The sequence below is a fragment of the Echiichthys vipera genome, assembly GCF_963691815.1.
Source record: "Echiichthys vipera genome assembly, chromosome: 1".
In the NCBI taxonomy this organism is placed as follows: Eukaryota; Metazoa; Chordata; class Actinopteri; order Perciformes; family Trachinidae; genus Echiichthys; species Echiichthys vipera.
In genome coordinates, this window is record NC_139826.1 from 39254877 (window position 1) to 39277828 (window position 22952).

General features: G+C 47.0%; 1 protein-coding gene across 1 annotated transcript in view; it reads right to left on the minus strand.

Annotated features, from left to right (window-relative positions):
- LOC310945504 (multiple epidermal growth factor-like domains protein 10) overlaps window positions 1-22952 on the minus strand; it is a gene marked incomplete at its 3' end in the record, with an annotated part of 145325 nt that overhangs the window by 17832 nt on the left and 104541 nt on the right. Inside the window, exons 11-14 of the mRNA XM_083911617.1 lie at window positions 21051-21197; window positions 13644-13778; window positions 2651-2779; window positions 2267-2395 (exon numbers count right to left, since the gene is read on the minus strand). Of these exons, the coding sequence (XP_083767743.1) occupies window positions 2267-2395; window positions 2651-2779; window positions 13644-13778; window positions 21051-21197 (540 nt within the window). The remainder of the gene's footprint in view (window positions 1-2266; window positions 2396-2650; window positions 2780-13643; window positions 13779-21050; window positions 21198-22952) is intronic.

The window sequence follows — 22952 nt, forward strand, 5'->3', positions numbered from 1 at the left end:
CACTGCCACTGCAAAGAACCGGGCCTCCTCGCATAAACGTCTGACTTATGAGTGAACAAATTAGCAGCGGAGAAGTCTGAAACATCTGTACTAAAGGTGTGAAGACGGACTGGGAGGACAGAGTTAGCGCCCTGCTACCTTGACTGAGGATCCAGTTATTTAGCCGTGTTTCTCTTGGAGACGTTCGACAGGTTCTCGGACAGAATGGATCCAATTATGATATTAATGCATTTTCATTTCCTGGGGGTCGTGATGCTTGAATAAAAAGTGAATCCACAGATTTACAGACGTTCTTTTGGGCCCAAAGGCGTCAGACACAGTTGTAATTCCACTGTTTGGCCACTAACGTAACTGTGTCACCAGTTGGACGCCTTGCTGGTGTTTTCCGGTCTGCCACAGTTTCCGGTCTTTTCGTGGTGCTTTTACAGTTTGATCTTCACTGAAGTGCAAGTAGAATTTATTTACACACTTCTAAGAATCTCCAAGGTAAATTTCATATTAGCACATGAACGTTTCCGTGTCAGATTGGTAAAATAAAGTGACGTTGGTGAGAGAAAGCAGTCAGAACGTTTGGGCGACGCTCAGCCTGAGCGGCTCAGGTGGTGTTTGCATTCAACATGGAAATGAAGAAGACTTTACGCTTTATTTTGGAGCTGTCAAAGCATGGGCTTTTATTGTGAAGGACTGTGGTTTGGACAACATTGATGTTAATGTGGACGACCAGCAGCTCCAGTGTTAACGGAGAGGAGATCTAAAGGGTTAGCACACGGCTAATTCAGCGTGTTAGCTGGTTAGCGTCCTTTTGACCGCTCTGGTTCACACAAAGATAAATCAGGACGTTCAAACCAGATTTGGTTACAAAGAGAAGAAGTTAGACTTTAGTTTAACTCCATTAAATTAGGGTCAGGGTTAGAGGTTACGGTTAGGGTCAGAGGTTAGGGTTACGGTCAGGGTTAGAGGTTACGGTTAGGGTCAGGGTTAGAGGTTAGGGTTACGGTTAGGGTCAGGGTTAGAGGTTAGGGTAAGGTTTAGAGGTTAGGGTTACGGTCAGGGTTAGAGGTTACGGTTACGGTTAGGGTCAGGGTTAGAGGTTAGGGTTACGGTTAGGGTCAGGGTTAGAGGTTAGGCTCAGGGTTAGAGGTTAGGGTTAGGGTTAGAGGTTAGAGGTTAGGGTTAGAGGTTAGGGTTAGGGTTAGAGGTCACGGTTAGGGTCAGGGTTAGAGGTTAGGGTCAGGGTTAGAGGTTAGGCTCAGGGTTAGAGGTTACGGTTAGGGTCAGGGTCAGGGTTAGAGGTTAGGGTCAGGGTTAGAGGTTACGGTTAGGGTTAAAGGTTACGGTTAGGGTCAGGGTAAGAGGGTTAGAGGTTACGGTTAGGGTCAGGGTTAGAGGTTAGGGTCAGGGTCAGGGTTAGAGGTTACGGTTAGGGTCAGGGTTAGAGGTTACGGTTAGGGTCAGGGTTAGAGGTTAGGGTCAGGGTTTGAGGTTAGGGTCAGGGTTAGAGGTTAGGGTCAGGGTTAGAGGTTAGTGTTAGGGTCAGGGTTAGAGGTTACGGTCAGGATTAGAGGTCACGGTTAGGGTCAGGGTTAGAGGTCACGGTTAGGGTCAGGGTTAGAGGTTAGGGTCAGGATTAGAGGTCACGGTTAGGGTCAGGGTTAGAGGTTAGGGTCAGGATTAGAGGTCACGGTTAGGGTCAGGGTTAGAGGTTAGGGTCAGGATTAGAGGTCACGGTTAGGGTCAGGGTTAGAGGTTAGGGTTAGGGTCAGGGTTAGAGGTTACGGTTAGGGTTGGAGGTTACGGTTAGGGTCAGAGGTTAGGGTCTACATAGGCCTATTTGCCGGGAAATTTGCACTGATTGTAGGAACACAGGACCCTTTCTGTGAAAAGCAGGGAACATGGGCACGCAGACCTTTATCGCGGCACTGTTGCTGAATATCTGTGTGAAACATGCTATTGTTTACTCAGTTTGTAGGCCAGAGGGGAAAGTAAGAAGTAGGGAAGAAAGGAAGAAGATAGCTAAGGAGATGGGGTCAGGAATGTCTTCAGGCATGTAGTTTTTTTATCTGCCACCAGATGGAGGTGCAGGTATGAGACATTCATAACAGGGGACCTCTGTGACTCCACTGTGAGAAGTGAGAGTGTATCAGTAATGTGTCCTCACAGCAGCCAGAGAGTGTATTCCCTTTCCTTTATTAGATCTGTGTGTGTGTGTGTGAGTGAGAGTGTGTGTGTGTGTGTGTGTGTGTGTGTGTGAGAGAGTGAGGCATACGCTGAGTGCAGAAGAGTCCCGTCCATCCTGGGCTGCAGTCACACTCTCCGTCTGTGGCGCTGCACTGGGCTCCATTGTGACAGTTACATGTGTGGATGCAGTCTGGGCCCCATGAGCCCTGAGCACATGCTGCCAATGACACACGCACACACGCACACACGCACACACACACACACACACACACACACACACACAAATGAACAGATATACGTCATCAGGGGTCTTCGTTAGCTTCATCACAAGTGATTAACTGATTGTTCTGTTCAATAAAGGATGGATGATTAATAATAAATGTTTTAGGTGCTGTCTCCGATTGGTTCACGATCCACTGGAGCGGTCTGTACGTGTTGAGGAGAGAGGGAGAGAAGAGGAAGAGCGCCTTACGTTTGGAGCAGTCCTCTGCGATCCACCCAGGGAAGCACTGACAGGAGCCGTCGATGGGGTTACACGTGCCGTTGTTGGTGCACAAACACGACTCGGCGCAGTCTTTGCCGTACTTTCCACTGGGACACACTGTGGGGACAGACAAACACAAACACACCGTCAGTCATTCTGGACTCACATATCTGCCTTTTTTTAATTAAGGGCGCACTCTCACTGTCCAGCCGTACCGTGCCCAAACAGGTTTCACGGTTTCAAGTCTGGTTCCTTTGACCAGTGTGAGTGCAACCGTACCACGTCTAGGAGCGGCACGCTTGCCGGTCACGGACCGTTTGGGAGAGGTGGCACACTCCAACTGTGCCTCCGTCCCGTGCCCCGTGCTTTAGGGTCCTTGTCCCCCCCTCCAGGCCCGTTTGTACTCACACTACCTGGGCCTCGGAGAATGCTTCTTGCTGCCTATACGTCATCACGCCGTAACACGTCACACGCATTGATGACGTCATGGCGATGCGTGGCTTTGTTTCCAGATCTTTCCGTAGACCTCGGAGTTTTTGTGCGTCTTGTCGACTGTTTTTGAATCTTTTCATCGACCAAATCTGCAGTAAACACTCCACCTCCGCATCACACCAACGTGAACCTTTCACCGGCATTGTTTGAAATGTCCGTGCATGGTCCCTCCTTCTTTTTTTCTATGTCCCAACAGGCGCACAGGAAATGACCTCAGAACCGCCGTAGGCCTCGTGCTCGTACATGTGCGCACGCTCGTACTCCTACATATGCAAGCGTGCTTTACAAAAGCCCAACTCTCCCAAACGGGCCGCAGCTAGACGCAGTACGGTTGCACTCACACTGGTCAAAGGAACCAGTCTTTAGCCGTGGAACCTGTTTGAGCACGGTACGGATGGACAGTGTGAGTGCGCCCTTAACTGACTACTTTACACACTTTGGGTTCAATGATTGTTCTCTGGGTTTGATCTCTAGTGTATATATGAAAGGACGTCCTGATGTGTGGGTGGGACGTTAGGGAAATGTAATCACTTCTCTTACTGCTATGATTATTATGTCATTAACATCAGTTTGTTGGTTATTTGCAGGTCATTATACATTCACTCAGGCTGTGATAGAAAAAAGACTTTACTGTCGGGGGTTAATAAAGTTCTCTCTCAGTGTTTTCACGGCCTGAATAAAAGCTCTACTTGATCTAATCTGAAACCATCTAAGAAGTGAGGTAGGGAGAAGCGTGTTTCTCTGCACACGAGGGAGGAGGAGCGGAGAAAACCCCAAATGGAATTAAATCTGCCCATTCTCTGATTAGTTTTTAATGAACAGCTGAAAAATCGGATGCAGAGTGAGTTAATACAGTGAAACATGTTTTCCAGATTCAGTGCAAGTTTACAGAAAAAGGCTTTACCACGCGCTTCTTTCACAGAGACTCTCTGTATAATGAAATACATCGTCAGAGAGATGAAATGACCTATATCTTAGTTGAATCCTGTGTTTTCTGATCAGCAGCCCGCAAAGAGACCGAGTGTGTTTTCTTATTTCACAGTTGGACGGTTCGTAGACGCTCCAGATATCCTAATAAAGAGCAAAACAACGGGAAAAACGACTTTTTCTTAATGTGTCACATTTAAAACGCTAACAGATCAAACAAAACGTCTGAAAAACTGCAATCAATGTATAACTTTCATTAAGTTTTCCAAGGGAAAATAGAATTATTATTGTATTAATGCTTAAATTATCATCTCATCTTCAGCCTCTTATCCGGGGTCGGGTCTCAGAAGCAGCAGCTTTAGCAGGGGTCCCCAAACTTCCCTTTCCCGGGCCACATTAACCAGCTCTAACTGGGGGATCCTGAGGCGTTCCCAGGCCAGTGTGGAGATCTAATCTCTCCACCTGGTCCTGGGTCTTCCCCGAGGCCTCCTCCCAGCTGGACGTGCCTGGAACACCTCCCTAGGGAGGCGCCCAGGGTTCATCCTTACCAGAGGATCCTGAACCACCTCAACTGGCTCCTTTCAACACAAAGGAGCAGCGGCTCTACTCCGAGTTCCTCACGGATGCTGAACTTCTCCCCCTCTCTCTAAGGGAGACTCCAGTGGGACAGACAAGAAACTGGTACCCCAAATATGAACGCATCTGTGTCTCCAGACGACAGTTTTTGACTCAATTCTAAAAAACTTTCTGTTTAACCTACAGATCTAAATGATGGCGTAAAGTTTAGAGTTCATTTATGTTTTTTTAAACTAAAGTCTAACTTCTTCTCTTTGTAACCAAATCTGGTTTGAACGTCCTGATTTATCTTTGTGTGAACCAGAGCGCTCAAAAGGACGCTAACACGCTGAATTAGCCGTGTGCTAACCCTTTAGATCTCCTCTCCGTAAACACAGGAGCTGCTGGTCGTCCAAATTTACATCAATGTTGTCCAAACTTCAGTCCTTCACAATAAAAGCCCATCAATGTTGTCCAAACTTCAGTCCGTCACAATAAAAGTCCATCAATGTTGTCCAAACATCCAGGACCAAACCTCAGCCCTTCACAATAAAAGCCTATCAATGTGGTCCAAACATCCAGGGCCAAACTTCAGTCCTTCACAATAAAAGTCCATGCTTTAACAGCTCCAAAATAAAGCGTAAAGTCTTCTTCATTTCCATGTTGAATGTAAAGCAGCACCTGAGCCGCTCAGGCTGAGCGTCGCCCGAACGTTCTGACTGCTTTCTCTCATCAACGTCACTTTATTTCACTAATCTGACACAGAAATGTTCATGCACTAATATGAAATTTACCTTGGAGAGTCTTACAAGTGTGTAAATAAATTATACTTGCACATCTTCGGCGATCACCCGTAGAAGCACCGTGAAAAGACCGGAAACTGTGGCAGACCGGATTCGTCCGGATAGGGCTGATACCAGCGAACACGTCCGACTGGTGACACAGTTATGTTACGTTAGAACATCAGAGCTCGACCGATGTGGTATTTTAGAAACTGATACTGATTTTAGAGGGAATTAAATCACAGATTACTGATATGGAAGCAGATCTAGTGCATGAAAAACGACCTTTTCTATGTGGATTTTGCACCGATATGACTCTGCAAAGGTGCTCAGACGGCTGATAGAGATAAAACCAGTGAACAGGATTCGACTGGTGACAGAATATCTTTGGGTTTTGAACGGTTTGATTGACGAAAACTCTCTGAACACAGTTTAAAAAACTCTGATTTGTAACTGGAGAATAAAACGTTCAAGACGTCACAGACACAGGAAGGATCTGAGTCGTCGTTTCCACCAGAGAAACGTTAAATATGACGAACACCACACTGAAAGAAAGGTAAAGAAAACATGATTGATGGTAAATGAAACATCTCCTTTCAGAGTGAGTCAACAGGACGCATCACTGACTCAGCACAAACTCATGTGAATCCCTGTTATTATGAAACCGATCTTTAATTGAATGAGAAACCATTTTGCTTTGAAACCTCCCCACTTAAATGATGAGTGTCTCTGCAAAAGAACAAACACACTGTTCACATTTTCTCCTCGGGAACAAGTTTGTCTTCTTCTTAATCATTTTAGGGAAATGCACATCCTGTTGCTTTAGGATGCAATACTTGGACTCTTACGTCGGGCTCTCTAAATGTAGTTACGCTGATAAAACACTGAGACACTGAAGCGTCTGAAAGGCCTGATATTATAATCATGTGCTCTGGGGTTTTTTGGATTATTGCTTATTAAAATGAGAGGACGTACTGCGGCTAGAGCGTGTTATACATCAATGTAGAGTTTATTAAGTTAACAGTATCTTAGGGCGCACTCACACTGTCCTTCCGCACCGGGCCAAAACCGTTTTTTCAGCTAAAGCCTAGTGCGTTTGACCAGTGTGAGTGCACCCGCTCCGTGCATAACTGCGGCCAGCTGGCCGTCCACGGCCCGTCTGAGAGAGGTGGGCTTTAGTAAAGCGCGTTTGCACATTTACGAGCACGAGGCCTACGGCGGTTCTGAGGTCATTTCCTGTGCGCCTGTTTGGACATAGAAAAAAGAAGGAGGGACCATGCGCGGACATTTCAAACAATGGCGGTGAAAGGTTCACGTTGGTGTGATGCGGAGGTGGAGTGTTTACTGCAGATTTGGTCGATGAAAAGATTCAAAAACAGTCGACAAGACGCACAAAAACTCTGAGGTCTACGGAAAGATCTGGAAACAAAGCCACGCATCGCCATGACGTCATCAATGCGTGTGACGTGTTACGGCGTGATGACGTATAGGCAGCAAGAAGCATTCACCGAGGCCCAGGTAGTGTGAGTACAAACGGGCCTGGAGGGGGGGACAAGGACCCTAAAGCACGGGGCACGGGACGGAGGCACAGTGGGAGTGCGCCCTTAAAGAACTTTATGCTCAGGTTACTCCCTGGGCCAGAAAGAGGCAGACGGACCATCAAGAGACATTTCAACCACCTCAATTATGTAAAAGTTGGAAAAATTATGAGCTGGAATTAAATTGCCCTGAGGGCGACACGGTGTTGTAGTGGTCAGCACTGTCGCCTCACAGCGAGAGGGTTCCAGGTTTGAATCCCGGCTGTATCCTTCTGTGTGGAGTTTGCGTGTTGTCCCCGTGTCTGCGTGGGTTTTCTCCGGGTTCTCCGGTTTCCTCCCACAGTCCAAAGACGTGCAGGTGTTTGGTTCATTGATGACTCTAAATCACCCGTAGGTGTGAATGGTTGTCTGTCTGTGTTCGTCTCTATGTGTCCTGTGATAGACTGGTGTCCTGTCCAGGGTGGACCCCGCCTCACGCCTGATGTCAGCTGGGATCGACTCCAGCCCCCCCACGACCCCGACAGGGACAAGAGGCTGAAGATGAATGAATTTCACTTGACCTGAACTCACTTTAATTGTTTAATGAGAGTTGCATAATTATGTCACAACACAAGATGCAGCGTGTGCTCTTTTAGTCAAGTTCATTAGATATTACAACCGTATCACAGCTCCATGAATGTGTGCTATTCATTCAATAATTCATGAATTAATTAATGAATTAATGAGGTGTGGGGGGGGGGGGGGGGGGGGGCTGGAGCCGATCCCAGCTGACATCGGGCGTGAGGCGGGGTCCACCCTGGACAGGACGCCAGTCTATCACAGGACACATAGAGACGAACAGAGACAGACAACCATTCACACCTACGGGTGATTTAGAGTCATCAATGAACCCAACACCTGCACGTCTTTGGACTGTGGGAGGAAACCGGAGAACCCGGAGAACACGCACGCAGACACGGGGACAACATGCAAACTCCACACAGAAGGGACCCAGCCGGGATGCGAACCAGGGACCTTCTCGCTGTGAGGCGACAGTTAAAGTTAAATACATTATATAAACATGAGCGGTGTAGAAACTCATTCTTTTACACGACTCTTCTCTGCCCGTTTGCATTTTTACCGCCACCTGTTACATAAAACGTGTCTTCCTCATTAACATATTCTGCTTCTAACAGAGCATTAGCGGGCCGTCGTGCATATTGTTCCACTAACATAATAAAACCCAGGAGGGATTCTTCACTCTGCTGTGAGCGCGATATAGATCATTATGAGTGTCTTAATGAAGTCCCTGCACTTACGTAACACTAACCAATATGTGACTAGTGTCTGTAAAGTTTGGATCAAAGGACAAATACACGTCCATGGATAAAAACACGGTTAGATAATTAGCAGGAGAGGGACTGTCCGCTGCTCCCCGATGATCCTCTGTTAACTGAGCACTCCAGACGCTTTGAGACGTCCTCGCTAAACATCTGCTGTTCCCTGCTGGATCTACAGTATTTACAGTACATACATTAAACACCGACATGTAAGAGTGTCCAACTGCACAACAGTTTGGTTTATGACTTGATACCTCTGATGTGCTTGAGTTTAGACACGTCACTCACGGTTTTGGTATCATGTCGGCTACTTTCTCTGTAAAATATTCAGGCTGAGCACGTCCTCATGGAACCAGGGTTACATCCAGGTAACTGCATGTCCTCAGCAGATGTGGAGAGTGAACAGGAAGATGTTGTGAACTCCTCCAGCCCAGTTTAAACTGCTTTGGTCCTCCAGCCCAGTTTAAACTGTTTTTGTCCTCCAGTCCAGTTTAAACTGGTTTGGTCCTCCAGCCCAGTTTAAACTGTTTTTGTCCTCCAGTCCAGTTCAAACTGGTTTGGTCCTCCAGCCCAGTTTAAACTGCTTTGGTCCTCCAGTCCAGTTTAAACTGCTTTGGTCCTCCAGCCCAGTTTAACTGGTTTGGTCCTCCAGCTCAGTTTAAACTGCTTTGGTCCTCCAGCGCAGTTTAAACTGCTTTGGTCCTCCAGCCCAGTTTAACCTACTTTGGTCCTCCAGTTCAGTTTAACCTGCTTTGGTCCTCCAGTTCAGTTTAACCTGCTTTGGTCCTCCAGTTCAGTTTGAACTGCTTTGGTCCTCCAGCCCAGTTTAAACTGGTTTGGTCCTCCAGCCCAGTTTAAACTGTTTTTGTCCTCCAGTCCAGTTTAACCTGCTTTGGTCCTCCAGCCCAGTTTAACTGGTTTGGTCCTCCAGCTCAGTTTAAACTGCTTTGGTCCTCCAGTCCAGTTTAAACTGCTTTGGTCCTCCAGCCCAGTTTAAACTGTTTTTGTCCTCCAGTCCAGTTTAAACTGCTTTGGTCCTCCAGCCCAGTTTAAACTGCTTTGCTTCAGCTTAGTAACGTCACATTCGTACGTACTAGTTCACCTTTTCCACACAGACTTGAGCAGGAAAGGCTGCACATTGGTGTTTGAATGGTCAGATCAGATCGATGGTGGGCCTCTGCCATCGGTGTGAATGTCCGTGTGAATGGGACAAGCAGAGCAAAAAGCGCCTTGAGTGGTCAGAAGACATCCACCATCTACAGTTTTTACACGACTCAAAAGATTGTGTTTCACAGGACAACAACGCAGGAATCAGGACACCAGATAACGTCTCGTAAAGTCTTTAAGTCGTTGTGTTTTCACACTAACTCACTGGTAGAGCAGTGTAAGGGGCAGGCCATGATGAGTCTGCTATTGGAATAAATCAAAAAGTGAATGTGCTGGTTATCTGTAGGTGATGGTGTCTGTAAATTATGTGGATGAGATACTTGTTTTGTTAAGGTTTTGTTAGGAGTGCACTGTATCCTCTCCAAGAAGACAAATCTATTACCTAAATGTTACATCTTGGTTAGTTTCCACTTAAAAAACATGTGATTTCTTTATTAACGCGGTGTAAAGCTATTTCGTCTCAGTTAACGCTTCTACACACACACACACACACACACACACACACACACACACACACACACACACACACACACACACACACACACACACACACACACACACACACACACACACACACACACACACACACACACACACACACACACACACACACACACACACACACACACAGAGCGAGTTGTTTTCTTGTGAGATGCAACAGAGCCTGTGAGAGGTACCAGTCAATAACATCATTAGCTCGGACAAAAGGGTTTCACACATGGAGGGAACAGGGATGGAGCTGGACGGGCTCTTCGGGCGGTTAAAAGCCCCCGCGCCGGACGTCTGATTTATCAAGGCTCCTCCGGTTATCTATGTGCCTGCTCTGAGATGCAGCGGCCAGCAGAATGCCTAATGTAGGACAGGGCATGAGTAAGGCCGACTTCATGTTTAATGATGATGAATATTTCACGGCACACTCCTTCACTGTCTCTATTTAAAATTCGACTTGGCAACGAACCTTGAGCCAGCTGCCTTCATAGGAGGATTAACACCTGTTTAACCCGCAGAGGAGCGAAAGCGGCACTGAAATAATGATGTACAGCAGGAACAGACAAAAAGATGTGATTGGGAAGCAATGAAGAGGGTGGAGGAGTCGTTAAAAAGGGGACACAGAATGCACTCAAGGTTTACATTTCTCTCTCGTTTCCTACGTTTCTAATGAAACGTCGACGTTCAAGGGGTTTGCTTTGTGTGCAGGGCTGAAGTTTAACCTACAGTTGATCAGAGATGTCAGGGTTTCACAAAGAGAGGTTGTGTAAAGAGGCAGAAAGCAAAGGTTTGATTTAGATAAAAAATCCCGTGACAAAAGGTTTCAGAAGCCGATGATGAAACAGCGTCGAACGAGACGTGAAGAAGAGAACTCTCTGGAACTTTGTTGATGTGCTCACACACAGATTGCCATCTCTGTTGCTCGTTGCATGTGACAGTGTGTGTCTAACAGCCTGTGACTGTTCTCATGTGTCCAGGTCGTCGTTATCCTCAAAGCAATTTCAGTCAATAGCAACTGGACTTGGTTATTTGTCAGGAAGACGTTTCACCTCTCATCCAAGAGGCTTCATCAGTTCATGTACGCATCTGACCAGGACCAGGCTGGGACCAGGACCAGGACCAGGACCAGGACCAGGACCAGGACCAGGACCAGGCTGGGACTGTTCCAACTAGCTGGTGTGAGATCCAGGTATTTAACCTCTCACAAGGTCGGTGATGTCACTGGAACCCTTTGTGCTCCAAGTGCCAACGACCATCGTTAGAGTGGCAGTCGTGGCGGCCTTGTGAGAGGTTAAATACCTGGATCTCACACCAGTTAGTTGGACCAGTCCCAGCCTGGTCCTGCTCCTGGTCGTGGTCCAGTCCCAGCCTGCTCCTGGTCCTGGTCCTGGTCCTGGTCCTGGTCAGATGCGTACATGAACTGATGAAGCCTCTTGGATGAGAGGTGAAACGTCTTCCTAGACAAATAACCAAGTCCAGTTGCTTTTGACTGAAATTGCTTTGAGGATGTGTGTCTAACAATGTTGGACAGGCCGTCTTTGGTGACCACAGCGCGAAACTCAGTGGGTGGTCGTGTCACAAGGTGCTGAGACTTTGAGTGGACATGTATTTATGGTTTGCAGGTGCCCCGCTTGATTCCACTGCAGCCCGATTTGAGTTGTGCACATTTTTATTTCAGAAACTCTCAAGTCAGTGGTGATGGCAGTGTTGTGACTGTTCAGTGTGGTGATGGCAGTGTTGTGACTGTTCAGTGTGGTGATGGCAGTGTTGTGACTGTTCAGTGCGGTGATGGCAGTGTTGTGACTGTTCAGTGCTGTGATGGCAGGGTTGTGACTGTTCAGTGTGGTGATGGCAGTGTTGTGACTGTTCAGTGTGCTGATGGCAGTGTTGTGACTGTTCAGTGTGGTGATGGCAGTGTTGTGACTGTTCAGTGTGGTGATGGCAGTGTTGTGACTGTTCAGTGTGCTGATGGCAGTGTTGGGACTGTTCAGTGTGGTGATGGCAGTGTTGTGACTGTTCAGTGTGGTGATGGCAGTGTTGTGACTGGTCAGTGTGGTGATGGCAGTGTTGTGACTGTTCAGTGTGGTGATGGCAGTGTTGTGACTGTTCAGTGTGGTGATGGCCGTGTTGTGACTGTTCAGTGTGCTGATGGCAGTGATGTGACTGTTCAGTGTGGTGATGGCAGTGTTGTGACTGTTCAGTGTGGTGATGGCAGTGTTGTGACTGTTCAGTGTGGTGATGGCAGTGATGTGACTGTTCAGTGTGGGGATGGCAGTGTTGTGACTGTTCAGTGTGGTGATGGCAGTGTTGTGACTGTTCAGTGTGGTGATGGCAGTGTTGTGACTGTTCAGTGTGGTGATGGCAGTGTTGTGACTGTTCAGTGTGGTGATGGCAGTGTTGTGACTGTTCAGTGTGGTGATGGCAGTGTTGTGACTGTTCAGTGTGGTGATGGCAGTGTTGTGACTGTTCAGTGTGGTGATGGCAGTGTTGTGACTGTTCAGTGTGGTGATGGCAGTGTTGTGACTGTTCAGTGCTGTGATGGCAGTGTTGTGACTGTTCAGTGTGGTGATGGCAGTGTTGTGACTGTTCAGTGTGGTGATGGCAGTGTTGTGACTGTTCAGTGCGGTGATGGCAGTGTTGTGACTGTTCAGTGCGGTGATGGCAGTGTTGTGAGTGTTCAGTGTGGTGATGGCAGTGTTGTGACTGTTCAGTGCGGTGATGGCAGTGTTGTGACTGTTCAGTGCTGTGATGGCAGTGTTGTGACTGTTCAGTGTGGTGATGGCAGTGTTGTGACTGTTCAGTGTGGGGATGGCAGTGTTGTGACTGTTCAGTGTGGTGATGGCAGTGTTGTGACTGTTCAGTGTGGGGATGGCAGTGTTGTGACTGTTCAGTGCGGTGATGGCAGTGTTGTGACTGTTCAGTGCGGTGATGGCAGCGTTGTGACCGTTCAGTGTGGTGATGGCAGTGTTGTGACTGTTCAGTGTGGTGATGGCAGTGTTGTAACTGTTCAATGTGGTGATGGCAGTGTTGTGACTGTTCAGTGTGGTGATGGCAGTGTTGTGACTGTTCAGTGTGGCGATGGCAGTGTTGTGACTGTTCAGTGTGGTGATGGCAGTGTTGTGACTGTTCAGTGTGGTGATGGCAGTGTTGTGACTGTTCAGGGTGGTGATGGCAGTGTTGTGACTGTTCAGTGTGGGGATGGCAGTGTTGTGACTGGTCAGGGTGGTGATGGCAGTGTTGTGACTGTTCAGTGTTGTGATGGCAGTGTTGTGACTGTTCAGTGCGGTGATGGCAGTGTTGTGACTGTTCAGTGTTGTGATGGCAGTGTTGTGACTGTTCAGTGCGGTGATGGCAGTGTTGTGACTGTTCAGTGTGCTGATGGTGGGGATAAAAGATCTTTTATAGATGTTTTTCCGTGCCAACGGGACCTCGTAGCGTCGACCTGATGGCAGTAAGTCACAGGAGTGTTGGAGGGGGTGAGTGGGGGTGAGTGGGGGTGGATGGGGTCCTGTGTGATGGTACTGACCGGGTGTACAGTTGTGGTAGGGGGGTTTGGGGAGAGCCAATTAATTTGCCGGCCTGATGAACTATACGTGCAAGTTTTGTTTTGATCAGATGCATTTCATTGCATTTGAATGTACGTATGCATGTGACAATAAAGTCAAACTTGAATAGACTCAAAGAAACAAAGAGAAAACAAAAACACACTGACCTTGATTACAGAGCGAGCCGAAGAAGCCGGAAAGACATTCACAATGTCCGGAGACGTGGTGGCACGCCCCGTCGCTGTAGATACACTGAGGACACGACTGGCTGCAACGATGGCCGTAGAAACCAGGCGAGCATGCTGCAGAGAACACACACACACACACACACACACACACACACCACTGTTAGACGGTTGTGGGTAAACAGTGTGTGTGTGTGTGTGTGTGTGTGACAGAGAGAGAAGCCAATTTCAGAGTCTAAAGAAAACTTCTGATTGCTTCTCTGATTAGTTCTTTGATCATCTTAATAATGGATTTCATGGTCCACTTAGTCCCAATTTAAGCTACATTTTTAAAACCCCACGTACATGAAAACTTAATATCCGCTGTGTCCACCGTACCCGTATATTTGTGTGTGTGTGTGCATGCACAAGTGTGTCCACGAACGTGCTTCCTGCTCGCTGTCTCCTCTCCGGGGTCAACCTGTTGGCACTAGCCGCTCTTCTTTGTTTCCCTCCCACCACAGATGCTCCCTCATACGTCTTCCTGAGGCCTTTAATTTGCTTTAACTGATGTTACTCTAAGTGGTGAGACAAGCTGGTGCAGGCCGAGCAACCGCCTCTCTCGCGCTACAGGATTTTCCTAATTAAGATAATTGCCTAAACTGTGAACTGAGAGCCCTTAAATTTATCACTTTGATGCAGAGAGAAGTGCAGGAGAAACTGGCCTGTGTTATATCGGCATATCAGCAGAAAGGCCCAGTGCAAGCAACACCAACAGGTAATCTCAGACTTTGGTTTGAGCCTCATGTATCACAGGGGCGTTTGGCTCTTTTCATGCATAAAGAATACATTTTGGCCAGTGTGCGGAGGTTTTTCCCTCTGAATTTTGGAAGTTCAACCCCAGCTCCTTTAATTAGTCTTTAATAAACTGTGTTTCCAAAAGACTGACACTCAAACACACTGAAAACCATTAAAACCACAATGTTTTTTGAACCCTGGCTTTGAAATTGTAGTTTTTGCTATCATCAACTAGATTGACAGCCTCCTGAGTCCATCCTGATCTCTGAGCTCCATTTTGTTTTACTCTCAGATCAGTCTGGTGACGTGAGACGGAGAAAATGTGGAGTAGTTTGAGCAGCGACCGAAACGATCAGCGTTGGTTTCTTTGGAGCAAGCCGCTCACTAACTCTTTGTTCTCTGGATCCTTCTGTTGAATATGGACCGGGCTCCTGGAATTGGGCCTTTAGCTCCTAGAGAGCACTTTAGCACACGTTTTGGCTCCTAGAGGACACTTTAGCACACATTTTAACACATGTTTTGGCTCCTAGAGTGCACTTTAGCACATGTTTTGGAACCTAGAGGGCACTTTAGCACACGTTTTGGAACCTAGAGGGCACTTTAGCACAGGTTTTGGCACCTAGAGGACACTTTAGCACACGTTTTGGAACCTAGAGGGCACTTTAGCACACGTTTTGGCTCCTAGAGGGCACTTTAGCACACGTTTTGGAACCTAGAGGGCACTTTAACACGTGTTTTGGCTCCTAGAGGGCACTTTAGCACACGTTTTGGAACCTAGAGGGCACATTAGCACACGTTTTGGAACCTAGAGGGCACTTTAACACGTGTTTTGGCTCCTAGAGGGCACTTTAGCACACGTTTGGAACCTAGAGGGCACATTAGCACACATTTTGGCTCCTTGTTTTGTGGCGGATTTAAGTGAAGAAAGGAGAAGAGACTGTTGAGTGTAAACAACATGGAGGCTTCCACGGATGAGATGAGCAGCTATGGAGCGAGCCGCTCACTAACTCTTTGTTCTCTGGATCCTTCTGTTGAATATGGACCGGGCTCCTGAAATTGGGCCTTTGATCCGTAACTTCACGTTAAACACAAAGGGAAAATCTCCTTTACCCACATGTTGCTTCCTTTCTGAGCTTTGCCTCCACGCTGTTAGCACGTCACACGCTTCACTGATCTGATTGGTTGGTTTGGCCCGTATGTTGGTGACAGACAGATGGTTTATCCAATCAGAAACCAGGATTTTCACCCCTACCTAAAGAGCTCCAAACCAGAGTTCAGATGGATCTGCTGAGACGATCTGGAGGAGTCAGGTTACCAAATTGAGCCCTGTTGTCATGTTTGCCCGATGGTGCAGATGCATATATTTCAGGGTTTTGCATTATTACGGACAAGAGACAACCTCTGGTACGGAAAAATGAACCTCAGCTCCTCACATTGAGCCACTTGAGACTCAGTAGCGTCATGACTCGATCCTCCTGGACCCCGACTTAGCTCGTCCATTTCAGGGTTCTTTATTCTACACATTTTCACCACAGCATGTGCTTTTTTCTCCACCACGTACATCATTCGGTTGCAATTTTCTGGCACCCAGTGGGGTTTCTGACCACGTTCAGCAGAATATTTGACATGTGGATCCTTGCAGGGATGCAGGAAGTCAGTGTTTGATAATGAAGGACAGTGAGGGTGCAGCCATTTCCTACCAGAGAGGCACATTCACCCAGAGGAGCAGCTGTGACTCTGTTTGTCTCTGTTAACTCCAGTCTGCAGCCTCTCTGCTCATTATCCCACTGAGAGAGGGTTTGCTTCCATTTGATTAAACTTATCAACCCACAACGATGCCTTTTTTTTTTTACGCGTGGCGTATTTTTGTTGCATTCGGTGAAGTGTAGTCTGCACTTATATCCCCCTGTACATGTGTTTTGAACGTCTTAACTGTATCTACCATGACCGATCAGCTCCAATCTGTCTGTGAGCTTGCCTGCGTCACCACATGCAGATTCCCCCGCCCTCGCTCTCTACGGAGGGAGGGTAAAAAACAAGTCAGTTAATCGATGCATGCAGGGTTCCTACACGTTTTCAAATGAAAAATTCCACTTTTCAAGACTTCTCTGGATTTTCCAGCCTATATTAAACATCTGAATACCAATTTTTAGATGCTTATTATGTAAAAAAAAAAGAAAATCGTTGTGAAATCCAACTTTTAACACGTCTGATTGGATGTTTTTGCTGCTGCACGTGTCTTCAGAGTTCCACCTCCCCCGTGTTGGAGACGTCGAAAGATTTCAAGCGTAATTTGCATCTTTATTTTCCCACTTGGTTTTCTTTTATCAACCATCTTTTATAGTTTTTCGTCATGAAGCCAGCCCTTGGGAAACTTGCATCGACCCGTGACACTCGCTGCCGACAAGAGGCGGTTGCAGTCGCACAGCAAACAGTAGCCATGGTAACCCAATACCATTCTACAGCCGGCTTATTAGTTTCATATCATCTACAGGTCGATGTGTTACGTTAAACTTGTTTTGATTTGTATAGATTAATATATTTTATTTCTCATGACCGAAAGAAGGGGGTCCAAGCGTCTGAAATGTGTTTCCTCAGGAGGGGGGCTGGAGTCTCCCTTAGAGAGAGGGGGAGAAGTTCAGCATCCGTGAGGAACTCGGAGTAGAGCCGCTGCTCCTTTGTGTTGAAAGGAGCCAGTTGAGGTGGTTCAGGATCATCTGGTAAGGATGAACCCTGGGCGCCTCCCTAGGGAGGTGTTCCAGGCACGTCCAGCTGGGAGGAGGCCTCGGGGAAGACCCAGGACCAGGTGGAGACATTAGATCTCCACACTGGCCACTTCCCTTTTTCCAAACTTATCCAGACGTGGAAATGACTCATATTCAATTCCATACTTTTCCGTACTGCGTAGGAACCCTGCACATACAAACACAGTTGATTCACTGCTGTCACTCGGCCTGGTGAAGGCAGGTTAAAGCAGCCTCTGTCCTCTCTGCTGACGTCGGTCGGTGACTCACTGACCCTAACTAACTCGTTCTCATTCCCATCTTGTCACGTACGGACGTCTGCCTGTGGAGACGTGTGGAGTGTGGAGTGGATGACAGAACTCACATGTTGCTTAAAATATCCAAGACTTGCAATGAGTAATTATGCTCCCTCGTGTCTGCCCCTGCCTTCACACACTCATTATTTTTACATACTTCTGTAATGCATTTTTGTATTTTATTGTATCGTACTGTACTGTGTTGTACTTTAGTACAAAGAAAGAGGAGTAAAAGAAGCCATCTATGTAAAAGTGGAGAAACCATCGCTAAACAGAGGAGGGGGTCTGAGACACCACTTATCTCCAATTTACAATGCCGCCCTTTCATCCCTTCCCAGGAGATTCAACAATCTAACCTCAAAGGACAACTGTTCACACATGGCCCGGGTGACCCCAACGACTGTCGTTCAGACTCAATAGAGCACTAACGACGTCGAAACCAACTGCCCACCACCGACTGTCACTCTAACGACGGGCGTGGGCACTTGGAGCACAAAGGGTTTCAGTGACATCATCGGCCTTGTGAGAGGTTAAATACCTGGATCTCCACACCAGTTAGTTGGACCAGTCCCAGCCTGGTCAGATGCGTACATGAACTGATGAAGCCTCTTGGATGAGAGGTGAAACGTCTTCCTAGACAAACAACCAGTCCAGTTGTTTTTTGACTGAAATTGCTTTGAGGATAACGATGACCTGGACGAATGAGAACATTCACAGGCTTACTTTAGTACTGATTAGGTGATTTGTAATAACCTGACAGGGACAACAGAGGAAAATAGCCTTTTAGCACATTTATATTGAAGTGGAAACTGAAATATTGATTACTGTGCACTGCATGTATTTGTTTTTTAAGTAATAAAAACATATACATACATACATATATGCATCTTTTTCCCCCATTGCAGTTAAACAATACAGAAACAGCAGGAGGTACTGCAGCCCCCCTCACCCCTCAGCGCCCAAGTTCCTTGCTTTGTTCTCGTACACGTGTCGTGATGCACTTTCCTGACGATAGTTTCACACTTCTCCACTGATCTGCAGGAAGCCATAACATTAAAAAATGCACCAACCCGTTAGGAAAGAAAATAAGAGTGCTAGGAAACTTGGATGTAGACAACTGTCTAGACTGGGTCTCAGACTGAGCACATCTCATCTCATCTCATCTTCAGCCTCTTATCCGGGGTCGGGTCTCGGGGGCAGCAGCTCCAGCAGGGGACCCCAAACTTCCCTTTCCCGGGCCACATTAACCAGCTCTAACTGGGGGATCCTGAGGCGTTCCCAGGCCAGTGTGGAGATCTAATCTCTCCACCTGGTCCTGGGTCTTCCCCGAGGCCTCCTCCCAGCTGGACGTGCCTGGAACACCTCCCTAGGGAGGCGCCCAGGGTTCATCCTTACCAGATGATCCTGAACCACCTCAACTGGCTCCTTTCAACGCAAAGGAGCAGCGGCTCTACTCCGAGTTCCTCACGGATGCTGAACTTCTCCCCCTCTCTCTAAGGGAGACTCCAGACCCCCTCCTGAGGAAACACATTTCACACGCTTGGACCTGGACCTGGTTCTTTGGGTCCTGACCCAGCTTTCATGACCACAGGTGAGGGTAGGAACCAGGACTGAGGGTAGATCCAGAGCTTTGCCTTCCTCAGCTCTCTTTTCATCACAACGGTGCGGTAGAGCGACTGCAGCTCCGCCCCCGCTGCTCCGATTCTCCGGCCAAACTCACGCTCCATCGTCCCCTCACTCGTGAACAAGATCCCGAGGTACTTGAACTCCTTCACTTGGGGTCAGGACTCATTCCCTACCTGGAGTAACAGGTTTCCTGCTGAGAGCCACGGCCTCAGATTTAGACTGAGCACATAGAACAAAAATCCTGAATTTGTTGTTTTTTGGACATAATTTAGTCCATCTAACTGTTAATTTATCTTAGTACTATTTAGTCGTACCTTTATCCAGGATAACGTTGTATTGGTCAATTTGAAAATATATCAGCAGTCATTTTAAAATCTGCAGGAAAGTTTAGCTCCTTCTGCTGCAGTCGTGTCAGCAGAAGGAGCAAAAGTCTAAGTGTGTCTTCAGAAATCAATGATCACTAAAAAATAAAACGTTTGCTCTGGTGAAGTAACTGTTAGGGGTGACGTCTCCTGCAGGTTTAATCTCTGCCTTAAGGCGAGATCAGCTCAATAAACTGGTTTTTAGGTTGCAGTTTTGTAGACTTGTCTAAAAAATGATGAGAACAGAACGTGACGCTGGACGTAGAGTGAGGCGGTAGAGAGTCACGTAAACAACTCAAACTCTCACAGAAAAAGCAGCTTGGGAAATGTTTTGTGAGGGAGGAAATGAATTCCACACGTTGTTTTCAGACCTCAAAGATCCACACACTGTGCTCTGGTGAGAAACACTGCATGTAAACAGAAACTCTGTTTACGAGAAGACTCCACAGGGGCATCAGCGAGAGGCTCCGGGAGATACTGGAAACACAATCACATAGAAATACAAAACAAGAGCATCTGCACGTTTGATTTCATTACATTCAAGCTTCCGGTCATAAACCCCCCTCAGGCTAAATCCAGTCGGTTTGTGGCCAAAAGCATATATGAAATTAAATTGTGCATGGATATCAGTGATTCCCAACCAGGGGCACCTTTGGAGGGAACTGCTGCTGCTGCCAGAGGGCACTTAAGATTACGGAGCCGCTCAGCTCATTTGTAAAAATGATGATTTGATTGGAATATATCAGCTGTGACACCTGCACGCTGCATTTTGAACTGAAGTGGGTGAAAATGAGTGAGCACAGAAGTTTAAACATTAAATAGACGAATTGAATAAAAAGCTAAACGTATCGATAAAGAGTAAAATGGACTTGTTCTTATAAAGCGTCTTTCCAGTCTTCTGTCTACTCAAGGTGCTTTCACAGTGTACACAGGCACGTTCTCAGCTCGTTGTTTATGCGTCATATAACGTAAACACTTATTCAGCCTGTTGTTCTCTGTTCTAGTTTTAGTTTAAATTGCCTTTTAAGATGAAATGTCGTTTCTTGCTGTTGGATTTAAACTCTAGTGCGACTTATTTATGTTTCTTTCCTTCTTTATTTTGCATTTTCGGCCGGTGAGACTTTTACTCCGGAGCGACTTTTAATCCGAAAAATACGGTACAAAGAACGGCTTTACGGCGTACGTCACGTTTCCTCAGATTGGGACGCCAGAGCCCAGCTGTGAAGCGTAGCAGGCTTCACAACAGGCTCCCACAACAACGTCAACACAGTACACACAGTCTACACAGGCTGCAGCAGGCAACACACAGGAATACACCCTGTGTGTTGCCTGCTGCAGCCTGTGTAGACTGTGTGTACTGTGTTGACGTTGTTGTGGGAATCTTGGATATTTGTTATTCAAACACTACCTCGATGCTCAAGCACAGTCGAATACGTTTCCTGGGAATTCAATTTTCCAATCATAGAATATCTAAGTAGTTTTGCTTTTCCTTTACCTGAGTCCTTCCTCCGTTACGCTGCAGCTACGATAGTGAAAGTTCAGCACGTGTGAGGTGAAATGTCTGTGTGTAAAATGTCTGTTTACTTCGTCTGCAGTTGGTGCCGCGGTAGCCGGGAGCGCACACGCAGGTGCCGTCTTCTGGGGAGCAGGAGCCGCCGTTCTCACAGGTGCAGCTGTAGGAGCAGTTGGGTCCCCAGCGTCCCTCCTCACACACACTGTCGCAATGGACACCTGTAGAAAGCACATACGCACACACACACACACACACAGAGACAAAGACACAGACACACACACACATTTTAAGACGATGGTAAAAGCAAGAGGCTTTGTTCTCAGCTGCCGAGCTTTTAAGTGAAGTCAAACTGACTTCACAAAGTTTCAGACGTGTCACTCGAACTTGAAAAAAAGGAGAATGATGCAAACGAGGGTGAGATGAGGGGAACATTAAGCACCTACTCAGACATGGAGTCAGCAGGGGAGGAGAGAGTGTGAAGGCGCCGTACGGAGATCAGAGGGATAAAGACAATTCCCTTACACTCATCACCCTATTTTAGATCACAGCTGCTGATATTCCTCTTTCCTTAGTGTCAATAAATCCTGTATGAGGACCAACTATGAAAGCGTCTACTCAAAAGTACAATGTGTGTGTATCAAAGGCTGATATCTCTTTCTTTGCCTTTGTTTCCCTTTGTGTCCGTGGAAACCGTCAGACAAATGCAACCACAACAAATAAACCGTTTCCTCCTGTTCGTTTGATAAAAAGCTACAGTGACCAGCTGTTGAAGGTTCACATAGGGCGCCCTCCCACTGTGCGTCCGTCCCGTGCCCCGTGCTTTAGGGTCCTTGTCCCCCCCTCCAGGCCCGTTTGTACTCACACTACCTGGGCCTCGGAGAATGCTTCTTGCTGCCTATACGTCATCACGCCGTAACACGTCACACGCATTGATGACGCCATGGCGATGCGTGGCTTTGTTTCCAGATCTTTCCGTAGACCTCGGAGTTTTTGTGCGTCTTGTCGACTGTTTTTGAATCTTTTCATCGACCAAATCTGCAGTAAACACTCCACCTCCGCATCACACCAACGTGAACCTTTCACCGCCATTGTTTGAAATGTCCGCGCATGGTCCCTCCTTCTTTTTTCTACGTCCCAACAGGCGCACAGGAAATGACCTCAGAACCGCCGTAGGCCTCGTGCTCGTACACGTGCGCACGCTCGTGCTCGTACATGTGCAAACGTGCTTTACAAAAGCCCACCTCTCTCAAAAGGGCCGTGGACGCCAAGCGTTCCGCTCCTAGACGTGGTACGGTTGCACTCACACTGCTCAAAGGAACTAGACTTTAGCCGTGAAACCTGTTTGGACGCGGTACGGAGGGACAGTGTGAGTGCGCCCATAATCAGTAGGAACCAATGAGCTCGGAGCTGAGCCACAGACAGGAAGTCAGACAGTATTGAGAGACGGACGAACACATTTTTGGTTGAAGTTTTTTTTTTTTTACTTTTCAGATAAAGTTTAAGAAAATAAGAACAAATGTCCACGTTGTGATGCATTTGCAGTGAATGCTAACGAGCAAAACCGACATAGATAGAGAGGAACTCAACACACTATTAACTAGAAGAAAATCTTATGATACGGAGAGGAACGTTTCACGCTGTAAAAGCTGTCTCCGATGGACAGAAACTGTTTCTAAACTACGACAAATTCTACGACAGGGAAGTCAAAGTCAAACACATCAGAGGGCTAAAAAACAAATGTGCTGCAAGCCGAGGGCCGGATCGGTTCAATGTTTATTAAAACATATTAAAATGATGCATTTAACCTGTTGAACCAAGACCTAACATAGTGTACCGTATTTTATTTAATAATTAAATTAATAATCCAATGTTTTTGTTCGGCTCTGTCAGTGATTTTCCATCAGGCTCACAGACAAAAACAAACGTGTCCTGGACATCAAATGAATAAAGCAAGATTTTCTTATGACTTTAGT